Raw genomic sequence first — 20298 nt, 5'->3', positions numbered from 1 at the left:
CTTTTTCAAATTCCTGGTGTTTGGCATCATAATCTAATGATTTCTGTTTCTAAAACACATTACACATTCAATACCTCAAAGTACTTCATTAAAAACTTTATGAATTTGTAACAACAAGTGAAACACATTTTAAATGTATATATTTTTCCGACAATGGGGTTGGATGAATGAGTGTTTGCATAAACGGCTCAATGGGGGACGTCGGAGCTAAAAGAGAAAGCCCCAGAAAAAGCACAAACATGGTCCCTGTGAGTTCTATTGAAATACGAGGTCTCGAGGTCCTATGTGTCTTTGGTGCAAAGCTCTGTGATTGTGCAGACAAACAGACAGAAGCTAATGATCGCTACACAGCACAGAGGGACCTTGGCTGGCAGCCCGTAGTTCACTAGAGCTGACACACCAACCCCAACACAACACACTGTGCAAATGGTCTTGGGGGGAGCCCAAAACAGCGGCACATTTAAGAGGCATAGTGGGAAAAATTCCACCAATCTGTTTTGCATTCTCAGCACCAACACTTAGACAAAGGTTTTCACAGCTTTTGTTTGGTTTTGTATTTTCTCTCTCTCTCCTTTGGAAGCAGAAGTCCTTTGATTCTCAACTCTCTCTGTAAAAACATTAAAAAAGATAATCCATTGGATCTAATTGACACAAAGCCCTCCGCCCCCCCTCCGCCTACTCCCCCTGCCTCTATCCTCCGCCTATGGCCCTCATTTCTTCTGAGAAAGGCCAAAGTGTTTTGTCCTGTAAATACCACGGAGCAGAGACAAAAAAGACGTCTTTAAAATGCAGTCTACAATCCATTACACATATTCCCCCTGCATATCCATTCAGTAATTATTCTTAGAAAACATTTAACGTCACAGTGAATTTCACACTAGGCAGTCGAAACACAATGGAGGAGATTTGGCCTATTTTGGGTGGTGAGGAAGTTGGGGAGGGGTGGCTGTACAGAGGAAGGGTGAGGGCGAAGGAGGGGGGAGAGGAGGGGGAGCTGTATTTGTCTGATCTGAGAACCTCTGAATCGGGGCCGTCTTGAGACAACGGGACAGACTAAATAGTGCAGTAACGGTCTGTGCCCCGCTGCTTGCTGTGACACTCATTTAGTTTGCCCCGGGGCGAACAATAGAGGCTTGTTCGTAGCAATCCTGTTCTGTAATTTGGACTTCATTACTCTGCTCACACGGGGCCCCATGGAAGGATAGAGGAGGCTAGTCAGATGAGAGGGTTTTTCTCCACCTGTCAGCCCCTCACCCCCCAATGCTCTCACCCCTCTCCTCAACAATACCCCTCACCCTGTGTCCCCACCAATAACCCCCACCCGATCCCCTTCCCATAGCCTCCCCCTCCCAGCCACCCACTTTAAGCCAATGAGACAGGTGAACAATATCATAGAAGGAAGCCTTTTTTGGACGTCAGAATCAATCTGGCAATGTGATGGTAGTGGTGCTGGTGTGGGGTATCTGTGACACCCCCTTTCTTCATGGGAACAAGCTTCTCTCAGGGCAGCACAAGCAGACAATATGCTGGGACAGCGTGACTTAGGGATCTGCCATACAGTATTACAAGTAATAACATGAACAGATAAGCTCCTGTCAAGAGGAGGATTAAAGAGTTCGGGGTGGATGATAATGCTAATGTTTTAGGTCATTCCTCGCACTGACAACATCTAAAGGTTTGTGGTTCCCATTCAAGTTTCCTTTGGTGTCCTGCAGGTATTTCTTTTTAAGAAAGCTGTCTGCAGCGTGCACAAGTGTTTCTAATGACACTGTGCTAGAAAGGCTGAACATTGAATGGGCGTTCTCAGTCCAGCAGGACAAGAAAGAAAGAGTCGAAGAAAGCCCCCGGCTATATAGAAAAAAGTTGTCCTTGTGCATGTGTGTTTTTTTTGTGTGGCTTTAAATAATACAAACCAAGTGAACTTGGTTGTAATTCTAGATATAATTAAACAATCGACAGCCCAATCACATGCACAGCGGAAAGAATGGTTATGTAAGGAATCCACTAAGCCATTGTCAGATCAGGTGAATTGCCTTGCTACCTCAGAGCACAACCAATTGTATTTTAATGAAGAGATGGTCCCTCGTCTTGGTCTAGAGTGTCAGTGTTGCCTGAGACAGAGTGACCTCATCCGTGTGAGAAGCCGAGGTATCTCTAGACAAAGGCGGGGGGGGGGGGGGGGGTGCTTCTGTAGCAAATTAGCACAAAGTAAGTGGTAAAGTTTATCCCCCTCTTAAAGAGGATTTTGTCTGATTGTCTCATGTATTGGTAATATCTCCGCCTAGGAGAAAGAGATTAACACTGTTTTGTTCCGCTCAGGTGGTACCAACCAAGGTCATGTAACTCAATATCAATGTATAGCGTTAGTTTAACATTTTTGGGAAATCTGCTTAGTTAGTTACTATTTAGAAGAGAAGGTGAAAAACACACTTGAGCATGACGGTAAGATGAATCTCCTCATTAGACTCTCATAAAAAGTGACTTGCAACAGCACTCGGATCTATTATTCTTGAAATGCCTTTGGTCAATGGATCACTACAGTTTTTAAAACTCTTGGACATCATCTATGGTATGATAAGTCAACTTCAGCAAACACTATACAATGATCAAACCTGGTGACAAAATGAACACATTACAAAAGTTTACGACACAAAAGAAAACCCAAACCTGCATTTCTGAAGCTCTGTTACTACTCTGCTGTCAGATGCAGACTTTCGATGAGGATTCAAACTGTGAAAAAAAAACCTCTCCAGACAAGTTAGACGAGAGTAGCTTGTCCTCCTGTGTCTGCTTGCATGAAGACAAGCAGTGAACCTGTAAACACAGGATGGTTGACAGTTAATTTGCAAGAGTCCAGCTCGTATAATACTAATAAAAAACACAATAACTGTCGTCTACTCTGGTTTGGCTGGCAGCTCATTCATCCAGTGTGCCGTAGTAGTAGTAGTGATGATGTGTGGAGGCCTGGGTGCACATATGCAAAGGCCCAAGGCACTGTGGGTCAGGTGCTTAATCATTCATGTCGTGGGAGGTGGAGGGACAGGGAGATCTTACTCAGTGCTTACCTGGGTATCTACTGCTCTACTGAGTGTAACATAACGATACAGAAACCAGATCCAAACCATACCAATCCAACCATCTCCCTTTCCCTCTCTCCTTCTTCTCCGTGTCTAAGTTCCATTACATCACTACCAACAGCTTAAAAGCCCCCGGTCTCCTTCTTCTCTCCTGCTGGCACAGTCAAGGTCTGGTTACTGATCTTTGATTAGATGGATACATTACAGACTAATCACCAACTGCTTTATTACATAGTATAACAATGCTGGTGAGGGGAGAACTATTATTTTGAGTGGCCGTCGGAGCTGCCAATGCTTAGTGCCTCTGCACAATGCTACTGGGTTGATGCCCAAATGCAATTACCTCGTTTTTTGCTTGGATGGAAGCTATTACCAGAAACTTTGATTCCAGTCAATCTAATAGAATTTGAAGGTCTTTGAGATCTTAACTAAACCCCCTTAATGACATTTAAGTGAAGGAAATTAAAGGAAATGGAGATTTGAAAGGTCCTTGGCCAGATGTGAACCAGTGACATGGCAATATTCGGTCATCAACTTAAACATAGCATGCCCTTACATGCAAACTTCAACAAAAACATGTAATCAAATATTTAAAACATACAATAGTAATGATGTAAAACACAAAACCTTGTAATCCTCAAGGCTAGGCAGACAGCATTGCCCAGAAAATAACATGCTAGCTTGAAATCTGTTAGAACTAATAAAGATTCAAAGATTCCAAATGCACACTAGCTCCAGTGCAGAAAATGTAATGAAAATCTTAAAGGTAGGGTAGGTAAGAATGGCGAAACCAGCTCGAGTGCGCTAGTATTTGAAAGTACGCAGAAAGGAAAAAAATGCCCCTTCCTTCAGACTTCCTTACAGAGCCCCTCCTCCAACACACACGAATGCTCACATGACCAATGAGGGCACGAGATAAGTTTGTGCACAGAATGGAAGGCTGACAGGCAGGTAGACCATCCAGTTATTTTAGCCCGTGCTTTTTACAGCGCAACGGCTTCCACAGATGACTTTTTTTTATGGATTTATTGTCAAAGCATTTCATATATTCATTGCTATCGGGATGTTAAGAGCATTCCATGGAATATAACAAAGTGTTTCTGAAGTGAATTACCTACCCCACCTTTAAATTAAAGAGAGCTCCGCCAACAATGCAACATAGTCATACACAGTGGCGACTGGTCATTAGGGGCAGGTGGGGCACAGCCCCACCTAGTGTCAGCAGAAAGTATTAAAATATATGATTACAACAAAATGCAAAAAATAAATTAAAAAATATATTAAATATATTTTAAGATCATGTTTAATCATCTGATTCGTCTCATTGCTGTTTTAGTATGTGTTCTTCTAATTAGTGTCTACAGTGTGTGCCTATTGAGCTGTTTAGAGTCATGTGGGACAAAACCTGATCCTGCCCCTCCCTCTGACTGTCTAAGTGAACGGTGACTGCAAAAACTACACTGCGCATGCTCAGAGTATTTTCCTATTTAATGTGTGTGGCAAAAAATAATGACCAGAGGGGCAAAGTGCTGCCATCCCCACCATACGTCATCTCACATAATTCAGAGCTGATTGGCTGTAAGTACGTGTGCCGCGAAAAGTGTGGTGTGTGAAGAGGAGGAGAGAGAGCTGCAGTGACGCCTCCTAAAACCAGGAAGTAAGCTGCGCATGGCTTCCCTCCACAAAAAAGCAACGAGATTTCTCCATAGGATTTTAGAAAATAGCTCAAAATAAGATCTGTGGGAAACGTAGCTGTTAGATAAATGTACGTTTTGTTCAGCCGGATAATATCCACATGTCTACCCTACTTTTATAATTTTCGAATCAAAAATCTATTGATTAGATTACATTTATGATAGACTTTTGAAACTACAAGAAGATAAGGAGGACTTTTACAAAAAAGTAATAGAGATGTTTGTCCAGAAGGATAGGCAAATGGACTTCATCTTCAAGTCAAAGTAAGACTGCAATTTTATTGAAAATGGGATCTTACAATTCAATATTTAAATGATAAAATTACATTTTTTTGGGTATCCTTCTCTTGAACTGTCTGTTTAAAAGTAATTGAAGCATCAGACAAAAAAAGCTTTTGAAAATAATATTATATTTTGATTTAATATATTTGTAAACCTGAAGAGTCAGTGCCAGTGCCTCACCAGCCATGAAACTCTCTGCAGAAGCTTATATATAGACATCTGAGTTTGTTGTGCCCCACCACTTTTGTACATATAGAAACGCCACTGGTCATACAAAACATAAAAAAGGTTTGCAAGAAGAGACTGAGTAGAATAAAATAAAGCAGATTATTTTTCTGACAAATGTGCAAGTAAAGCAGATGAAGATGAAATTAAACTATAGGCCTATACATGTCAGGCAAATAAATACATACCATATTTGTTAACGTTAATTTTCTTACTGGGTAATAAGGGATGATGTAGGCTCTTTGGATACGGTTTGTGATGACAACGACACTCCTTTCCTCTTCACAACACTTTCACGTGGAGTCATCCTACCGCATGTGGTGTCTTTTTCAAAAGTGGTTGTAGGTTTCTCCAAAGTACCTCCGCTTGAATTACTCTCAGAAGTTTACAAATGATGACAGACAAATATGCACAAAAAACGGTGTTAGAAAGGCCACTCAATTGACAGGATTAACAACACAAAAAGAGTGCACAACTATGCTAGCAGCTGAACTGCACTTTGAACGTAATGCTAATGTGTGCATTGCTAAATTCATGACAATGCTAGTAAGCTAATGTTGCTAGCTGAACGAGTTGAGCCTATAGGCTACTTTGTTTTCCTGCATTTATGATGTATCTATCTATACGATACAAAGGGATACTTTACCACTATTACATTAAAGGTTTTGATACGGGAATTGTAGTTTATTGTGAGGCTAATTGTGTGGAAGAAATGACAATGCCTTAATGTAGCTTTGCAAAGAGTAAAACTGTGTTTACTTTAGTTTCCTGGTTACCTCAATAATAACAAACTCCCCCAAAGGTAACACAGGTGTCCATTGTCTCGGCCCTGGTGACCTAATTGTAACAAAAGAAACCATTTATGAAACAATTAATGGATTGATTGGAAAGCTTAGACTCAAGTGTCTATAAAGGATGAGCATTCAACACATTTGAATTATTCACCCTCCTCCACTTCAGAAAAGTTGTCAGGGTTACCTCTGTCGATGCCCCACCTCTTCTCCTCGCCCAGCGGCCCGGCAATGCTTGTCCAATCTTAACAAGCTTTGTGCTACCCACTGGGCTCTGATTCAGCACGAGACCCGGCAAATCCAATTACACAGGAGTCAGAGAGGTTGATTTTCCCATTATAGAATCCATGCTGAGAATGAGAGCTGATGATAACACTCACATCAAACCACTACTGCCCCCTCTCTTTTCTCTCCTTCTCATTTTGTCTCCATTTCACTGTTTCCCTCTCTTTATTTCTCCCTCTCTTCCTATCTAATTCCCTTTTTCCCAAAGACTTTCTTTCTTCCCCTGTCCCTTTCTTTGGACCTCTCCGTCTTTCATAGTCCATTATTCTAATTTGTCAGAGCAGCGTAACGAAGCCTGGGCCCCGTCATCATTTTAGTCCCAAAATGCCGGTGTCAGAAAGGTTACTTCATACTTCACATTGGACTTTTATTTAAAACTTTTATCATTTCTGTCCTGCTCAAGAGACCAAAAGGATGTACAACATCATTTAGTGCCTCTTGTGATTGTGCTTTCTTACTCTGTCCTATGTTTATGCACTTAACTTTTAAATATTGCATTGTATCCAGCTTGATTTGACCATTTTCTTCTCCAAATACCCGCTCACACACACTAGGAATGAAATGCCAGCTTTGATGACTTCTGCAAGGTCACTGCAAAAACTAAATGCACATTTATTCAGACAACTTGACTGAGGGGTGTCTGAGTGACACCCTTAGGGGACATCATGTGCCTGCTGTGACACATATAAAAGTTAGAGAGCTCTTTTGGAAATGAGGCTTTTTGCACTCAATCGGATGTGAAAAAAGAAGAGGACTTTTGCTCCATCTTTACCCTTTGGGGCACTGAGCAGGACTGACCTCGCCTCAGACCAGAGGCTTTGGTGTTGACACAGGTCACTCAGAGGTCAACCCAATTGACCTTTCTAAACCTTTAAAATAAATGTTTCTGTGATCCTGCAGGACAATGGGATGGTGATATTGAGCAGTCTGCCCAGAGAAGTCCTCTGCTGTCAGAAGCAGAAACATGTGGTCAGCAGGGGCATTTTGCTTGACCAATATTAAAACATATGCTAAAAAACGTGAAAAAAAAAAAAAGAAAACGTTAAGAAAACATGGATTTTAATTAATGAATATAGAAATGTTTAGATCTCTTAAATAAAATATGAAATAGACACAGTGAAAATACATTTTCATAAGTAAGAAAAGTATGCACTAACATTATTATGTACCTACAGTAATCATGTTAGGGCGGCGGAATAAAAAGTACATTATCTTTGGAGTTGCAGTACAACATTATGAAGTATAATTTATAAGATTACACCTAATTAAAGTAGAAGTATGAATTATAACAATTGAGTAAATGAAGCAGCAGCAGGTTGAGGTCATTTTGGTTAAAGATTCAGTTTACCTAATTAAAGAAACATTACAATGTCTGATTTCCCATTGATTTCCTATGGTTCACAGTCCTGCTATTGCTAATGCTGGCCAACTGTCATGGCTTAGTGGGACACTTTAACAGATCAGAGCCAACCAAATCAGGGCTTTTCCTACTATGACAAGTCAAAATGTCGGCTGTGTAAAGGGCTTATTTTAATATGAAATATTGCTTATAGCTGTTGTTAAGGTGCACTGTTTTATTTTGGCCTCCCTCTGTGAAGCTGTAAGTATACTGAAACCTGTTCTGCTTTATCTCTGATTGGCTGACATTTAACAAGGCAACCTGAACCTGGCAATCTGCTCCATCCAGGTTGAAGCTTCACTGAGAAAAGAGTATTTGGCAGGACACTGTTGCTGCTCCTTGGCTAAGCACGGCTGACAGCAGCTTCCTCTGTGTGGCCGGAGGGTCACTCTGGGTGACACGATGTTCTGGGGGGACACTGTGTCTGATTAGAGAGGGCGAGCTGACCTCGTTCTCAGAGGGGCTGAGGTGTTTTCAGTAAACACTTGGTGCAAGACAAAAACACAGGCTAAAAACAGAGGTCAGCCCTCAGGCGGTGATCCCATTGTTTCCATATTACTCCTGATCAGCCATGAGCGAGCAGGGCCGTCACTGTGTGTTCCTGCCCTTTCCTGAATGCATCACACGGCCATGAAAAGCTCATTGCCATTCACCTGATTGTCATACAAACACTTAAAATACTTGATAAGAAATCTGTTCATTCTCATCAGTGCACAATTCTTATAATAAATAGATAGATAATATATAAGATACAATTTGAAGAGCTGGGGAAATATAATTAAACATGCAAATGCTTGCCTTCTGTACAAGATCATCCACGGCCCCTCCTCACCTCCTCTCAGACTGTTTATCAACATAAGGACAAATGCAAATAGGAGATGCATTATTCAAATCAGGAAATGTTCTTTTAGTCAATCTACATTTTCTGTTAAAGCTGCACAATAATGGGACTCAATCCCAGCAACAATACGAGAACAAAACACATTCAGTTTATAAAATTGAATCTCATTTGAAAACATGGTGAGGAATCAGCTCTGTCATCACTAAAATAATCTGTTGCACTTCACAGCCCTCTGTCTGTCTGTGCCTTAACCTGTTGCTGTCCTTTTGCTATGTATTATGCATGCTTTGTTTTATTGTTTTATATGAGCATTTCCAGTATTGTAAGCCTCTATTTTGCTTTTACTGATGGTATTTACTTGTTATTTTAAATGAAATTCGTTTTTAGGGTTATTAACAAGACCTGTCCAGGGCGGTGGTGGCGAAGTCCATAGGGACTTGGCTTGGCAACTAGAAGGTCACCAGTTCAAGTCCCGGCAAGACCAAGTGCTACCGAGGTGTCCCTGAGCAAGGCACCGTTCCCTACACTGCTCCCCGGGCGCCATTCAAAATGGCAGCACACTGCTCCTAACACTAGGATGGGTGAAATGCAGAGAAAAAATTTCCCCACGGGGATTATAAAGTATATTAAAATCAAAAATCAAATCAAACTACAGATGAAAGATAACCTTCCGGCTAACATTTACAGACATTTGTATTAATGTACACTGTCTCGGTTAAATAAATAAAAAATACACGTCACTATGAGTAAATACAGTATTTAACCACACATATGGTAAAGGTGTAGCTCATGAGGGGAACAGGCTGTCCTCTAATCACAGCGTTGGGGGTTTAATGGCCAGCTCCTCCCGTCCAGATGTTCGACACTGAGCCTGAAATGACTCCTGATGCTCAGGCCGGCAGCTTTCTGTGAGATCGCTTTAGATTATTTTGCTTTTTTCGCTGCCTACTTTTTAGCAATGATGGAATATAATTAAGTGCATTTACCAAAGTGTCGTACAATTTTAAGGTACTTTCTATTCTCTGCAATTTTATACATCTGCTCAATTAAATTTTGTAGGTAAATATTGTAATTAGACATATAAAATATATATAAATGTATAAATATATTAAGCTACCCAGCTGTATATGAACTAATTAAAATGAGCTCCACCTTTTGGTGTTGTAATCAGTCATTTTAATCCAACTGAAAATGAACATGATCCTGAAATACCGGATAAATTCTAAAACTTTTGTACTTTTACTTTAGCAACACTTTTAATGTATGAGTTTAACTTTTGACAGAATGTTTTTACACTGTAGTAATGTTACTTTAACCACAAGTAGAATACTTCTTCACTCTTTGCTTTTTAATATCACCATATGCTGATATTTGCTAAAGGCATGCAAACTTAAATAATTAAATAATTCATAGTTTTCAGAAGCTCATAATATTTCTTTGCTGATAACAAATAATGTAATGCAGTAAGGAGAAAACACAACAGACATATCTGAAATAGCAGCTGCCAAAGTAACCACATACGTGCCCTTTGCTGAATCTTGTTATTGTGACAGAATGAAATGACTGAAGTGTGACCAATTTGAAATACAAAGTGTAGATCATAAGAGCACCAGCCAATAACACAGCTACAAAACATCTGTGCCTGGGTCACACCGTCAGCAGAACATTTGCTTCCATCGCTTCCTGTCCTCTGCATTTGGGCTATAAAAAGGTTTTAAAAAGATCCATTACAAGTTTCCAAAGCCTGAGTTGATTTAATCAAATTGAGTTGTTTTTTTAGGCCAACATTATATGAATGTACCGTTACGTAAAACACCAGCCAATCCTCTCAACATGATTTGACCATGGGGAATATGTTGACTCTTTACTTAAACATTAACTGGAGTTATTATTCAGATTAGCCCATCATTATTTTCAACAGACTAATTATGTTTGTAAATTGTGTGTACTTATTGTCAGACCCCTGCAGCTGGCAAATAAACTCAATAATTGATGAAGAAATGTACAAAGAGGCTTTGCCTGTTTTGCACCTGTGGAGTTTCTATTCAAGGATTCAAAGGCTTTATTGTCACAGTCGCTACAATGTAGAATGAACATCTTAAGTCCCAGGCTCCTCCAACAATGCAACATGATTATATTGGGACATAAAACAATAAAACAAAATGCAAAAAACAATAAAATAGTGGAAGAACGAGGAGTTACAGATGAAGTAAACCATATGCATGTAAAAAATGTTTACTGTAAACTAAATGTTGTTGAGAATATTGTAAGTAAATGCAGAGGTCACCCTGATGACACCAACTACTCTTGACCTGCAGAATCTCACGCAGAGCCCCCCCCCCCCTCTTTACTTTGCCCCTCCAGATCAAACCCTGCAGGCTTTAGGACCTTCAGGATCTCTGAGGACGGTGACGGTCTTGTTTTTGTCCGTTACGTTCATGCATGTAATCATTGATTGTGCCTATTGTGACAGGCCGATTTACCATCTGTAGGGTCCCAAGGGGCTGATACTGCTGTCACTGCAGCCTCCCCACAGACCTTAAGGAATTCCCCTTTAATTTCCGGCAGAACATTTTAATCTCCAACAGGTTTTACATTTAAGTCTGCTAAAACGTATACTGTTATCTCATTAACTGCATCAGATATTTATTTTTAGAAGATTTCTGTCATTCTTTATGTCTTTTATGAATTATAAAACTGTTTAAAGGGATATATTTAATTTGAAAGGCAGCCCATTAAAGTTCTAATCACACAATGGAAAATGTAACTTCTCCTTTGGTGGGGACCCCCTGGAGTCTCCCCAAGGACCCCTGGGGTCTGTGCATGTATTTTTCTCAGAAAGTATGGTAAAAGTAAACAAACAAACAAAAGCTATTTTTCAACTCTAATCATTTTCATACGGATGAATTTTTCTAGATGTTTTACACATGGGGAAAAAGCCAAATACTTTTCCTAAAATCACACCTAAACCCAAAAGGCTTAAGATATTTGTGTTTTTCTTCTAAAATGAAAAGGTTATTTTTCATTCACAGAAATGCAAATTGAAAATCTGAAGTTGGGAGTGTTTTGTTAGTTTTTCACACTTAGCTTATACTATACAATACACCTTTATTTGTAAAGCACTTTAAACCCGCCAGACCAAAGTGCTACAGAGAAATAAATAGACAAATGAAGTGAAGAAGAAATCCCACAGCTCAGTTCACAAAACCGAAAATACAGTTAGGTTAACTTAGAAATGAGGAAGTGGTGCATTTCTTATTCCCTTGATTATAGTGAAATGTGTTAGCAATCTGAGACAGTTTCATGCGACTTTTTTCTCTGAGTGGACCTGCAGAGTGAGTGTTTGCCGCCTCCTGAGCAGCCCCCGGCCCCCTCCGCGCCTCCCCGGCTGCTTTTCCCACTGCTGAGAGGAGCAGGACGCGGCCACAGCGGCGGGAAGCAAATTATCTGCAAGCACTCCCTTAAAAAAAAAAGTTCACACTCACACAGCCTACACAGATGCCAACACAAGTAGCGACTCAAATCGTCTTAGACCTGATCGAGAGAGCTTACTGGGAATAACCTGACAGGAAGAGATAGCGGAGCAAAATGGATATTTAATTTTTATGCATTTTTTGTTTAACTTTTCTAACCCTATTACGCTTAATCTGATTTTTGGTTTTGTTCCAAATACTCTAAATAGCCTCAACAGGATTTAGGCCTTAACTCGTGTAGGCTATTTGGTGTTTTGATAAGACGCACCTGTGTGCCACGACCACTGGAGGGACACGCACGGAAAGAAAGACCGTGGGCATATTTTCTCTAAAAATCCAATAATCTTATATTTCTAATAACGATCTAATAGGCGGACTACATTTGGGGGAAGTGGGACCTGACTTTTAATACAAGGACTTGTTTGGGTGCAGTTGAGGAGCGCACCACTACCGCACTGTGGCACAAAGTCCCCCAAAAACTGAGAGAAAAATAAAACCTCGACATCTCTACTCCTGCCGTGTGAAGTGTGGACGTTGTAGGGACTGTTAACAGGCACTGCATTAATAGCAGCTGTCAAACTCATGGTATCCTCCTGCCCCCCGGGCGCCTGGGAGCTCTGCTGAAGTCTCCACTGCGCATGTGCGAGCGCTGGACAGCTCCAGAGAGGGAAATTTAAAAACGGTTTTTGGAGAATCAAGTGCAACACAGTGAAATACAGTACAGGGGCTCCGACCAGCTCACACTTTCTTCAATATCATCCTAAACAGGTACAATTGAATCATTTCTTTTTTATCTCATCATAGTCTTTGTCGGATTGTTGTTTCTTCAAGAGAATGTGGATATTTTAATGTATTTTCTTTAGACTTTAACCACAGTTTCTCTGTTGGAAGTCTGAATGACATTTAAACCTGAGCTAATGTGTCCAAACTGTTATGTACACATTTAAGCTGAACACTTGATTAGGCTACAAGTTATTAGTTATCAGCATTTCTAGGAAATTGAATTAGAGCTAAATTAGTGAAGTAAAGTGAACTAAAATGATTCAAACTGCAAAATGGGATTTGAATACAACAAAGGCACACTGATGCCAAACAGACAGTTTATGAGCCACCATTACATTTATTTTTTATTTGCTTTTTGTTATGCTCAATGTTTATTAAATCTTACACTTCAGTTTAAAATGTACTATTTTTGTTGAACAATCTTATATTTTCAGAATAGCACTTGCTGTTTACTGAAGACACAATTTATGTTTAGATCATTTCTTGTACATAGGTTTTTGATCCCAGTTTGAATATTCACTGGGAGGATAACCTAAAGTATGTTCATTGTGTGTATTTCATTGCAGTGGTACCACATATCCCAGGAAATGATAGAAGGTGGAATAACATCCATGATGTCAGGAATCATTGAGAATGCGGGGCATCATCCGTCTCCACAGGACTACAGGTAAGACTTGAGATTTTAAATAAAGATGGAGTTGTATCAGAATCCTCTACCACTAAACGACATATTAAAATGTGTTGCATATGTTCAAAAACACTAAGGATCAAATCGGTGACGCCTCAATAGATAAAAGGCATATTTCTATTTGTCAAACCTTCAAAGGTGTTTCCCAAATGGTCATGGAACAAACTGTCCAAACCCACTATGTTTAATCTGAAGGTAGATGGACAGTTCTTTTTGTGCATGGGGGGTTTCATGAAGAAGGAGAAAAAAATCCTGAAGAATAAATGATTTTCGGTCTGAAAGGATCTGTCAGAAACCATCAGCTCTGTTTACACTCCCGCTGTCGGCACACGGAGAGCCTGAGCCTCTTGGCCTGCCTGCTCAGGGGGAGACGGGCACTCTGGGTCACCAGTATGCACAAGTGGCTCCCAATTAGAAAAGGAGGGAGGGGGAGGGAGGGAGGGAGGGAGGCAGAGAGGGAGGCAGAGAGGGAGGGAGGGAGGAGGAGGTGCAATATTTTGTGTTGTTGAACTTCTGGGAAAGCCGGGATGATACACGGAGACACCAGCTCAACATGTTTTGCATCAGTGAACAATTTCTATGCTGCTGATTGAGAGAGGGGAGGGGAGTGGGAATAAGACCCCCCATGTATCATCTTTACATTTCTATCAGTTTGTGACAGGCTTTAATAATAGGCAATTGCCACATTGAGTTGAGTTGTGAATCAAAAGTGTAAACCTGAATGTGTACTTCTGTGAATTGTAATCATTTTGAATACTATCTTTTATATAATAGTGTACTATTTTGTTTTGTCTCTATCTATACTTTGCTGTAACAATATACATTTCCCCTTTGTGAGAAGAACAAAGGAATTCAGATTCTGAAAAGTAAAGCCATATCAAATATAGTTTTGATTTGAGTGTATGCACACCTACGTTTATGCTTTAAAAAAAGAATACCAAAGTTAAAAAAGTTTCAAAAAGTCATAGACTCTCAGACGTGTATGCATAGATATAATTTCTGTATTTTTCCAGAAGTAAAATAAAACTATTAGCAGCAAAACAGAAAAAAAGAGTAAGTCAGTCGCCCAATAACTAACAAAAACTCTACTTTAAAGCTCCAGATATTGTGACCTTACGCAGGGTGTTAAACTTCACAATGCCACCTGCTGCAAAAAGGATGATCACTCTGAATCCTTTAGTGGCGCATGCAAGGTGTTGGAGGAAGTGTGCTGCTGATTCCCGGCTGCATGATGTCACTGCTTTAGACGGCAGACACACAGCCCTGACCTCAAACTACACTTGCACCCCCCACTGGCCCGAGGCTCCGTTGATTTCCCCCATTAATGGAGGACGGGGCAAGGCGATGGGGGAAGGGGGTTTGGGTGAGGTTAGAGGCTGGAAAGGGATAGGGAAGCAGATGGCATCCTATTTGTCCCTCTTATGTGAGGGCTGTCATTCCAACAGATTAATGCAAGGGGGCTGTGTAAAGAAAAGAAACGACAGAGACAATCAAGGAAGGGTCTGGGGAAGACAATAGAGCCACGTGCCACTGGGCAGATTTGTCGTTTGGGACACAATAGGTGATCATTTTTCAATAGACAAGGCCAACTGTTACAGGCAACATGTGCTGCTGTCCCATGTTTCAAACGATCCAATGCATTGTTTACTTATGATTCAGCCAATGGTGGAAGGCGAGGCCGTGGTCACCTGACACAGGGTTGATTTTTTTTATTAGGAGATTTTGTGTGTGTGTGAAGGGGAGGGGTGGGTACTTATTCACTGTCTACAGACCCTAACTGAATAGTGTGTGTTGTCATAGCGACCCCAATTACTAGACCTTTGCACAGTAAGTGTGTGTGTGCGGAGAAGACTGGAGAGGATTCAAGAGGATTCCTCTCCTTTCTTTGCTTTCTCTTCGAGGCTCGCCTCATAAAAAACGTAATGGCTGAAGCGTATTGGTACTAACAGGGCACTGGTTAAACAGAAATCCTACATCTGAATTCCCTTTAAAGAACATTTTAATACATTATAGGTTGGAAAAATATTCTTTTGAAATATAAAATACAAAACAACATTAAAAAATGTTTTGCATTTATTTTCAAATCATTGAAAAGAAAAACTGAATCTTGTTAATAACTAGAAACACAAAGGTCAGTGTGCCTTTATAATAAATTAAAAAACCTAATCCTAACAGATGAATTAGTCTCAACGTTAAGCTTGTTTAACTCCATCGGTGAATAAAACTGTCACTGCAAGATAACACTTGTAGTTAATCTACTTATGGTAAATCCTGGATGGCTGATGCCCGGCTTCACTGAGCAGCTTTCATCTCTGTTTGCCCACATTCACACTCATTACAGTGGGCTGACTTTGAAGGACAAAATGCTCTATCTAGTGTTTAGATTTAAATTCCACTTGTGTGTGTCTGTGTGTGACAGCCGTGTTAACCCCCCCTCTTTCTCCTCTTTTGAAGGCTTCTGACCACGGACCCCTCCCAGCTTAGGGAGGAGGACCTCCCTGGGGACCTGCAGTCTCTGTCATGGCTCACCTCAGTGGATGTGCCCCGGCTCCAGCAGATGGCTGATAGCAGAGGCCTCAGTAACGGCCCCCCCCAGGGCAGCCTGTTGGAGCAACAGACAGGTGAGGGGACAGGGAGGGGACAGAGCAACATTCAAAAACGGCATCAGCCCTCTCATTGGATAATCAGGACAGCAGGATTCCCTCATCTGCAGATATGAACACAGTGTCATAATGGACGTTAACAGTACAGCACTGCTGTTGGGACGATGCTTTACTAATAACACAGGGACAGTTAACCTCAAACCATCATTCAAATAGAGTATGTATTGTGCTCAGCAGATCAAAAATGCAAACAATTATAATTAAAATGAATACAAACATAAATAAAATGTACTGACAGGACCAATTTGCAGCTATATACTGAACATTTTATGTGTAGCACTTTCAACAGAAGCTTAGATAAAGACTTCTTATTGTGGTAATTTTTGGTTATATGATTATCAAAAACATACTACCTATTCCTCTATATATTCTTCTGGTTGTTACAGCCATCACATCATATCTCTCTGGATAAAAAATTCAGGATTATTTCAGTACACTTTTTTAAATCTAATACAATTATTGCTCCTTCTCACAGCTCAACTGAGCAACATGACTGCGATGACGGCGGGTCAAGGCTCCATGCTGCACCTCCAGAGCAACATGCAGCACAGCCCTCTGGGAATCAACATCATCAACACCCACAGCGGAAGTGTGAGTTTCAACAGAATTGCAAGAAAGAAAACAAGCAAGCGTGTTATAGGGATGATTAACAAATATTACTGTATCTGCTTTACAGATGTCTCCATTCTCCATGACTGGGATGCCCTCTCCGGGATACCAGTGCCCTACCTCAGTCTACCAGTCTGCCCCCCAGCAGGTGTACTCTCTTACCCAAACCGGACAACAGGTACCAAACTCTCAACTAATAATCACATTTTTTGTTGTTGCTAATTCGTCTTTTGCTATTTGTGTGGATAACATGGATCTCTGCACTTGATGCTACCTGATAGAAACTTGGTTGGTCACAATGAATAAATGCAAATGATGATATTTTTCTCTATTTTTGTTATAGTGTTCAACTGGTGGGCTTTATAGCAATGTCTCTTTCAACAACCAAAGTCTTTTCACACAACCTCGTCTGGCTCCACAAGACCAGGAGCTGCAGCCCAAGTCTTTCCCCAAGCCAATCTATTCCTACAGGTCAGACTTCACTACCATACCTCACATATAAAAACACCTACCACATCTTCCTAATAATCTTCAGTGTATTTCAGCCTTTTCTTTTTGAACTGCATTAAAATGACGATTGTTTTCTGGTCATTTCTTCCCAGCTGTTTGATTGCCATGGCTCTGAAGAACAGCAAAACTGGCAGCCTCCCAGTCAGTGAGATCTATAGCTTTATGAAGGATCACTTCCCTTATTTCAAGGTATGCTACTCTATTTATATTGCAGGAAAGGACAGAAGATCAACATGCATGCAGTTGAGAAAACATTTGACTTATTATAAACGTCCCCTTTTCTCCCTGCAGATTGCACCTGATGGATGGAAGAACTCAGTCAGACACAACCTGTCCTTGAACAAATGCTTCGAGAAAGTGGAGAACAAGACGAGCAGCTCCTCCCGTAAGGGCTGTCTGTGGGCGCTGAACCCTGCCAAAATTGACAAGATGGAGGAAGAGATGCAGAAGTGGAAACGCAAGGACCTTCCAGCCATCCGCCGCAGCATGGCTAACCCTGGTTAGGATGAATCCATGTTTTATTCGATTTGATCAGAATCAGATTCTAAGTCGACAGTTATTTGTAAACTATGTGCCTTGTTGAAAGACGTCCTTCCTCCTTGAAACAACATTTGTTGAATTTTAGAAATACCTCGTGCCATCATTTTGTTAGAATGAATGCAGTCTTGAAAAGTGTTAAGCTCAAAAAGGCTTTAAGCAGTGGTGTAAAGTAACTCAGTAGATTTACTCAAATACTACATTAGTAACATTTTGAGGGACTTGTACTTCACTCTGAGTATTTCAATGTTATACTACTTTTTTCTACTCCACTACAATTATTTAATACCTTTAGTTACTTTGCAGATTTGGATTAATGATGTGAAATATAGTCAACACTTAAATAAGACTCTAGTTACACCTGGAGTACCATTCACAAGCTACCCTGCAGCATACAAAATGATTAAAACTACATCAATACAATACAATATAATTATAATCAAAATATATTATTCTGAAATGGACCAATCTGCATAATGAGTACTTTTACTTTTTGTACTTTAAGTATATTTTGATGCTTATACTTTTGTACTTTTACTCAAGTAACATTTTGATTGCAGGACTTTTACCTGTAACAGAGTATTCCTACACTCGGGTACTTCTCCTTTTACTTAAGTACAACATCTGAGTACTTCTCCCACCCAAGTCAATACAATCTGACCTTGTCTGATAATCCTTTTTTTCCCCTGCAGATGAGTTGGACAAACTGATCACAGACCGCCCAGAGAACTGCAGGCGTAAGGCTTTAGAGGCCGGCATGACCCGCCTCCCCAGCTGTCCCTCCGGCCTCCCGCTGTCCGTCCCGTCCCAGATGCAGCCTCAGCCGATTGTCACGCTGTCCCTGCCCTGTTTACCCATGCACCAGCACCACCAGCTCCAGGCCCAGCTCCACGCTCAGGCCCGCCTCGCTCCCATGTCCCCAGCCCCGGCCCAGACACCCCCCCTCCACACCGTCCCTGACCTCTGCCACAGTCCACTCACCCAGCACTCCAACAAGCAGCATGAAGACTTCTACATCGTGCACGGTGACACGCACACAGAGGTGGACGCACTGGACCCCAGCATCATGGACTTCGCCCTTCAAGGTAAACACATTATTTAAATATCATTTTATTTTAAGTTTGCTATATAATTCAAAGGCTTTATTGTCATGCACAGCAGCCACTGTGTAGATATGGCAATGAAAAACTTAAGTCCAAGGCTCCTCCAACAATGCAGCAAAACATGTATAATGTTGTATTTCCAAATGTATATTTTCCACATGTATATTTTTTTACTTTTTTAATGCCATTTTATTTCTATTTGAGACGTTTACATTTTGGATTGTCTATTTCTAGTCTTTTAATTTCTCTAATGTACAATGTCTTTTTATGCTGCTGCAATGCAAACATTTCCCAAATTGGGATGAATAAAATACTTCTTATCTTATAAGACATAAAACAAAAGAAATAAAAACAATAAAATAGAAGTGTTGTTCCATCAGTATACTAACCTCTCCTTCCATCTGCTCAGGTAATCTGTGGGAGGAAATGAAGGACGACAGCTTTAACCTGGATGCTTTGGGCACCTTCAGTAACTCGCCCCTCCGACTATCAGACTGTGACTTGGGAACAGCCCACCTGACTCCCATGTCCAACGGAGCAAACCTGCCGCTGTCAGATGTGCAAGTGACGGGTCTCTACACCGCCTACACCACCCAGGATCACCTGGCCTCCCAGTATATGGGTGCACAGGCCAACAACAAGCCCATCGCCCTGTTATGAAGCAGCTGAGCTGTGTCAAACAGAGTCGACCTGATTTATTCAACCGTCTTTGGATATCTGTGGAAGCCGACTGAGGTCAAAATCTGAATTATTTTGTGCTCCTACAAATCAAACTGCTTTCCTACAGTCAGCCGGGAACTACTTCACAAATCATTTCACATAAAGCCCACAAGTGCTCACTAAGAACTAAAACTGCTGATCAATTAAGAGAAGAAGATTAAGAAGAAAGAAAATATGTAAGATTTAAGAAACCTAGCTTTGCCGAGCGAAGACTCAAAGCCTGCACGAGTACAAAGACTATGTGGAGATGTACGCTTTAGCGTCCTCAAGTTTTTCTCTCTGCGTTGTAAAGCCCTAACATACTGTAGATTCCCGTCTCTTGTCTGTTGTATTGTGCTAGACATTATTGCTGTGATGTTTTATTTATATTTATGAAAAGGCAGCTGGAGAAGGTGATGACTCTAGCAATCTTTTGCTGTATATATTTGAATGTTTCAAATTGCTATCGCCACAGAAAAGCTTTCTTTTGACTGAGTTTACCCACTTCATTCCAAAATGCCATTGTGTGCCAACATTTTGAGTAATCCAGATTTTACACATTATTATTTTACACAATGTGAATAACATGTCTCAAAGTCAGATGTATATTATGTTCATTAACTTGATCATAATAAAAAT

At 40.7% G+C, this 20298-nt stretch overlaps 1 protein-coding gene across 1 annotated transcript; it reads left to right on the top strand.

Moving 5' to 3' along the window:
* Positions 1-12460: 12460 nt before the first annotated feature.
* On the top strand, positions 12461-20256 carry foxn4 (forkhead box N4). The gene is made up of 10 exons (XM_034091433.1): positions 12461-12835; positions 13417-13517; positions 15993-16159; positions 16677-16792; positions 16878-16988; positions 17154-17281; positions 17413-17509; positions 17612-17819; positions 18550-18942; positions 19370-20256. The coding sequence occupies exons 2-10, from the start codon at positions 13438-13440 to the stop codon at positions 19618-19620; spliced, it is 1551 nt and encodes a 516-aa protein (XP_033947324.1). The 5' UTR covers positions 12461-12835; positions 13417-13437; the 3' UTR covers positions 19621-20256.
* Positions 20257-20298: the final 42 nt, after the last annotated feature.

The sequence above is a fragment of the Pseudochaenichthys georgianus genome, chromosome 9 (assembly GCF_902827115.2).
Source record: "Pseudochaenichthys georgianus chromosome 9, fPseGeo1.2, whole genome shotgun sequence".
NCBI classification, from domain to species: domain Eukaryota; kingdom Metazoa; phylum Chordata; class Actinopteri; order Perciformes; family Channichthyidae; genus Pseudochaenichthys; species Pseudochaenichthys georgianus.
This window is presented reverse-complemented; position numbering and strand designations above follow the sequence as displayed.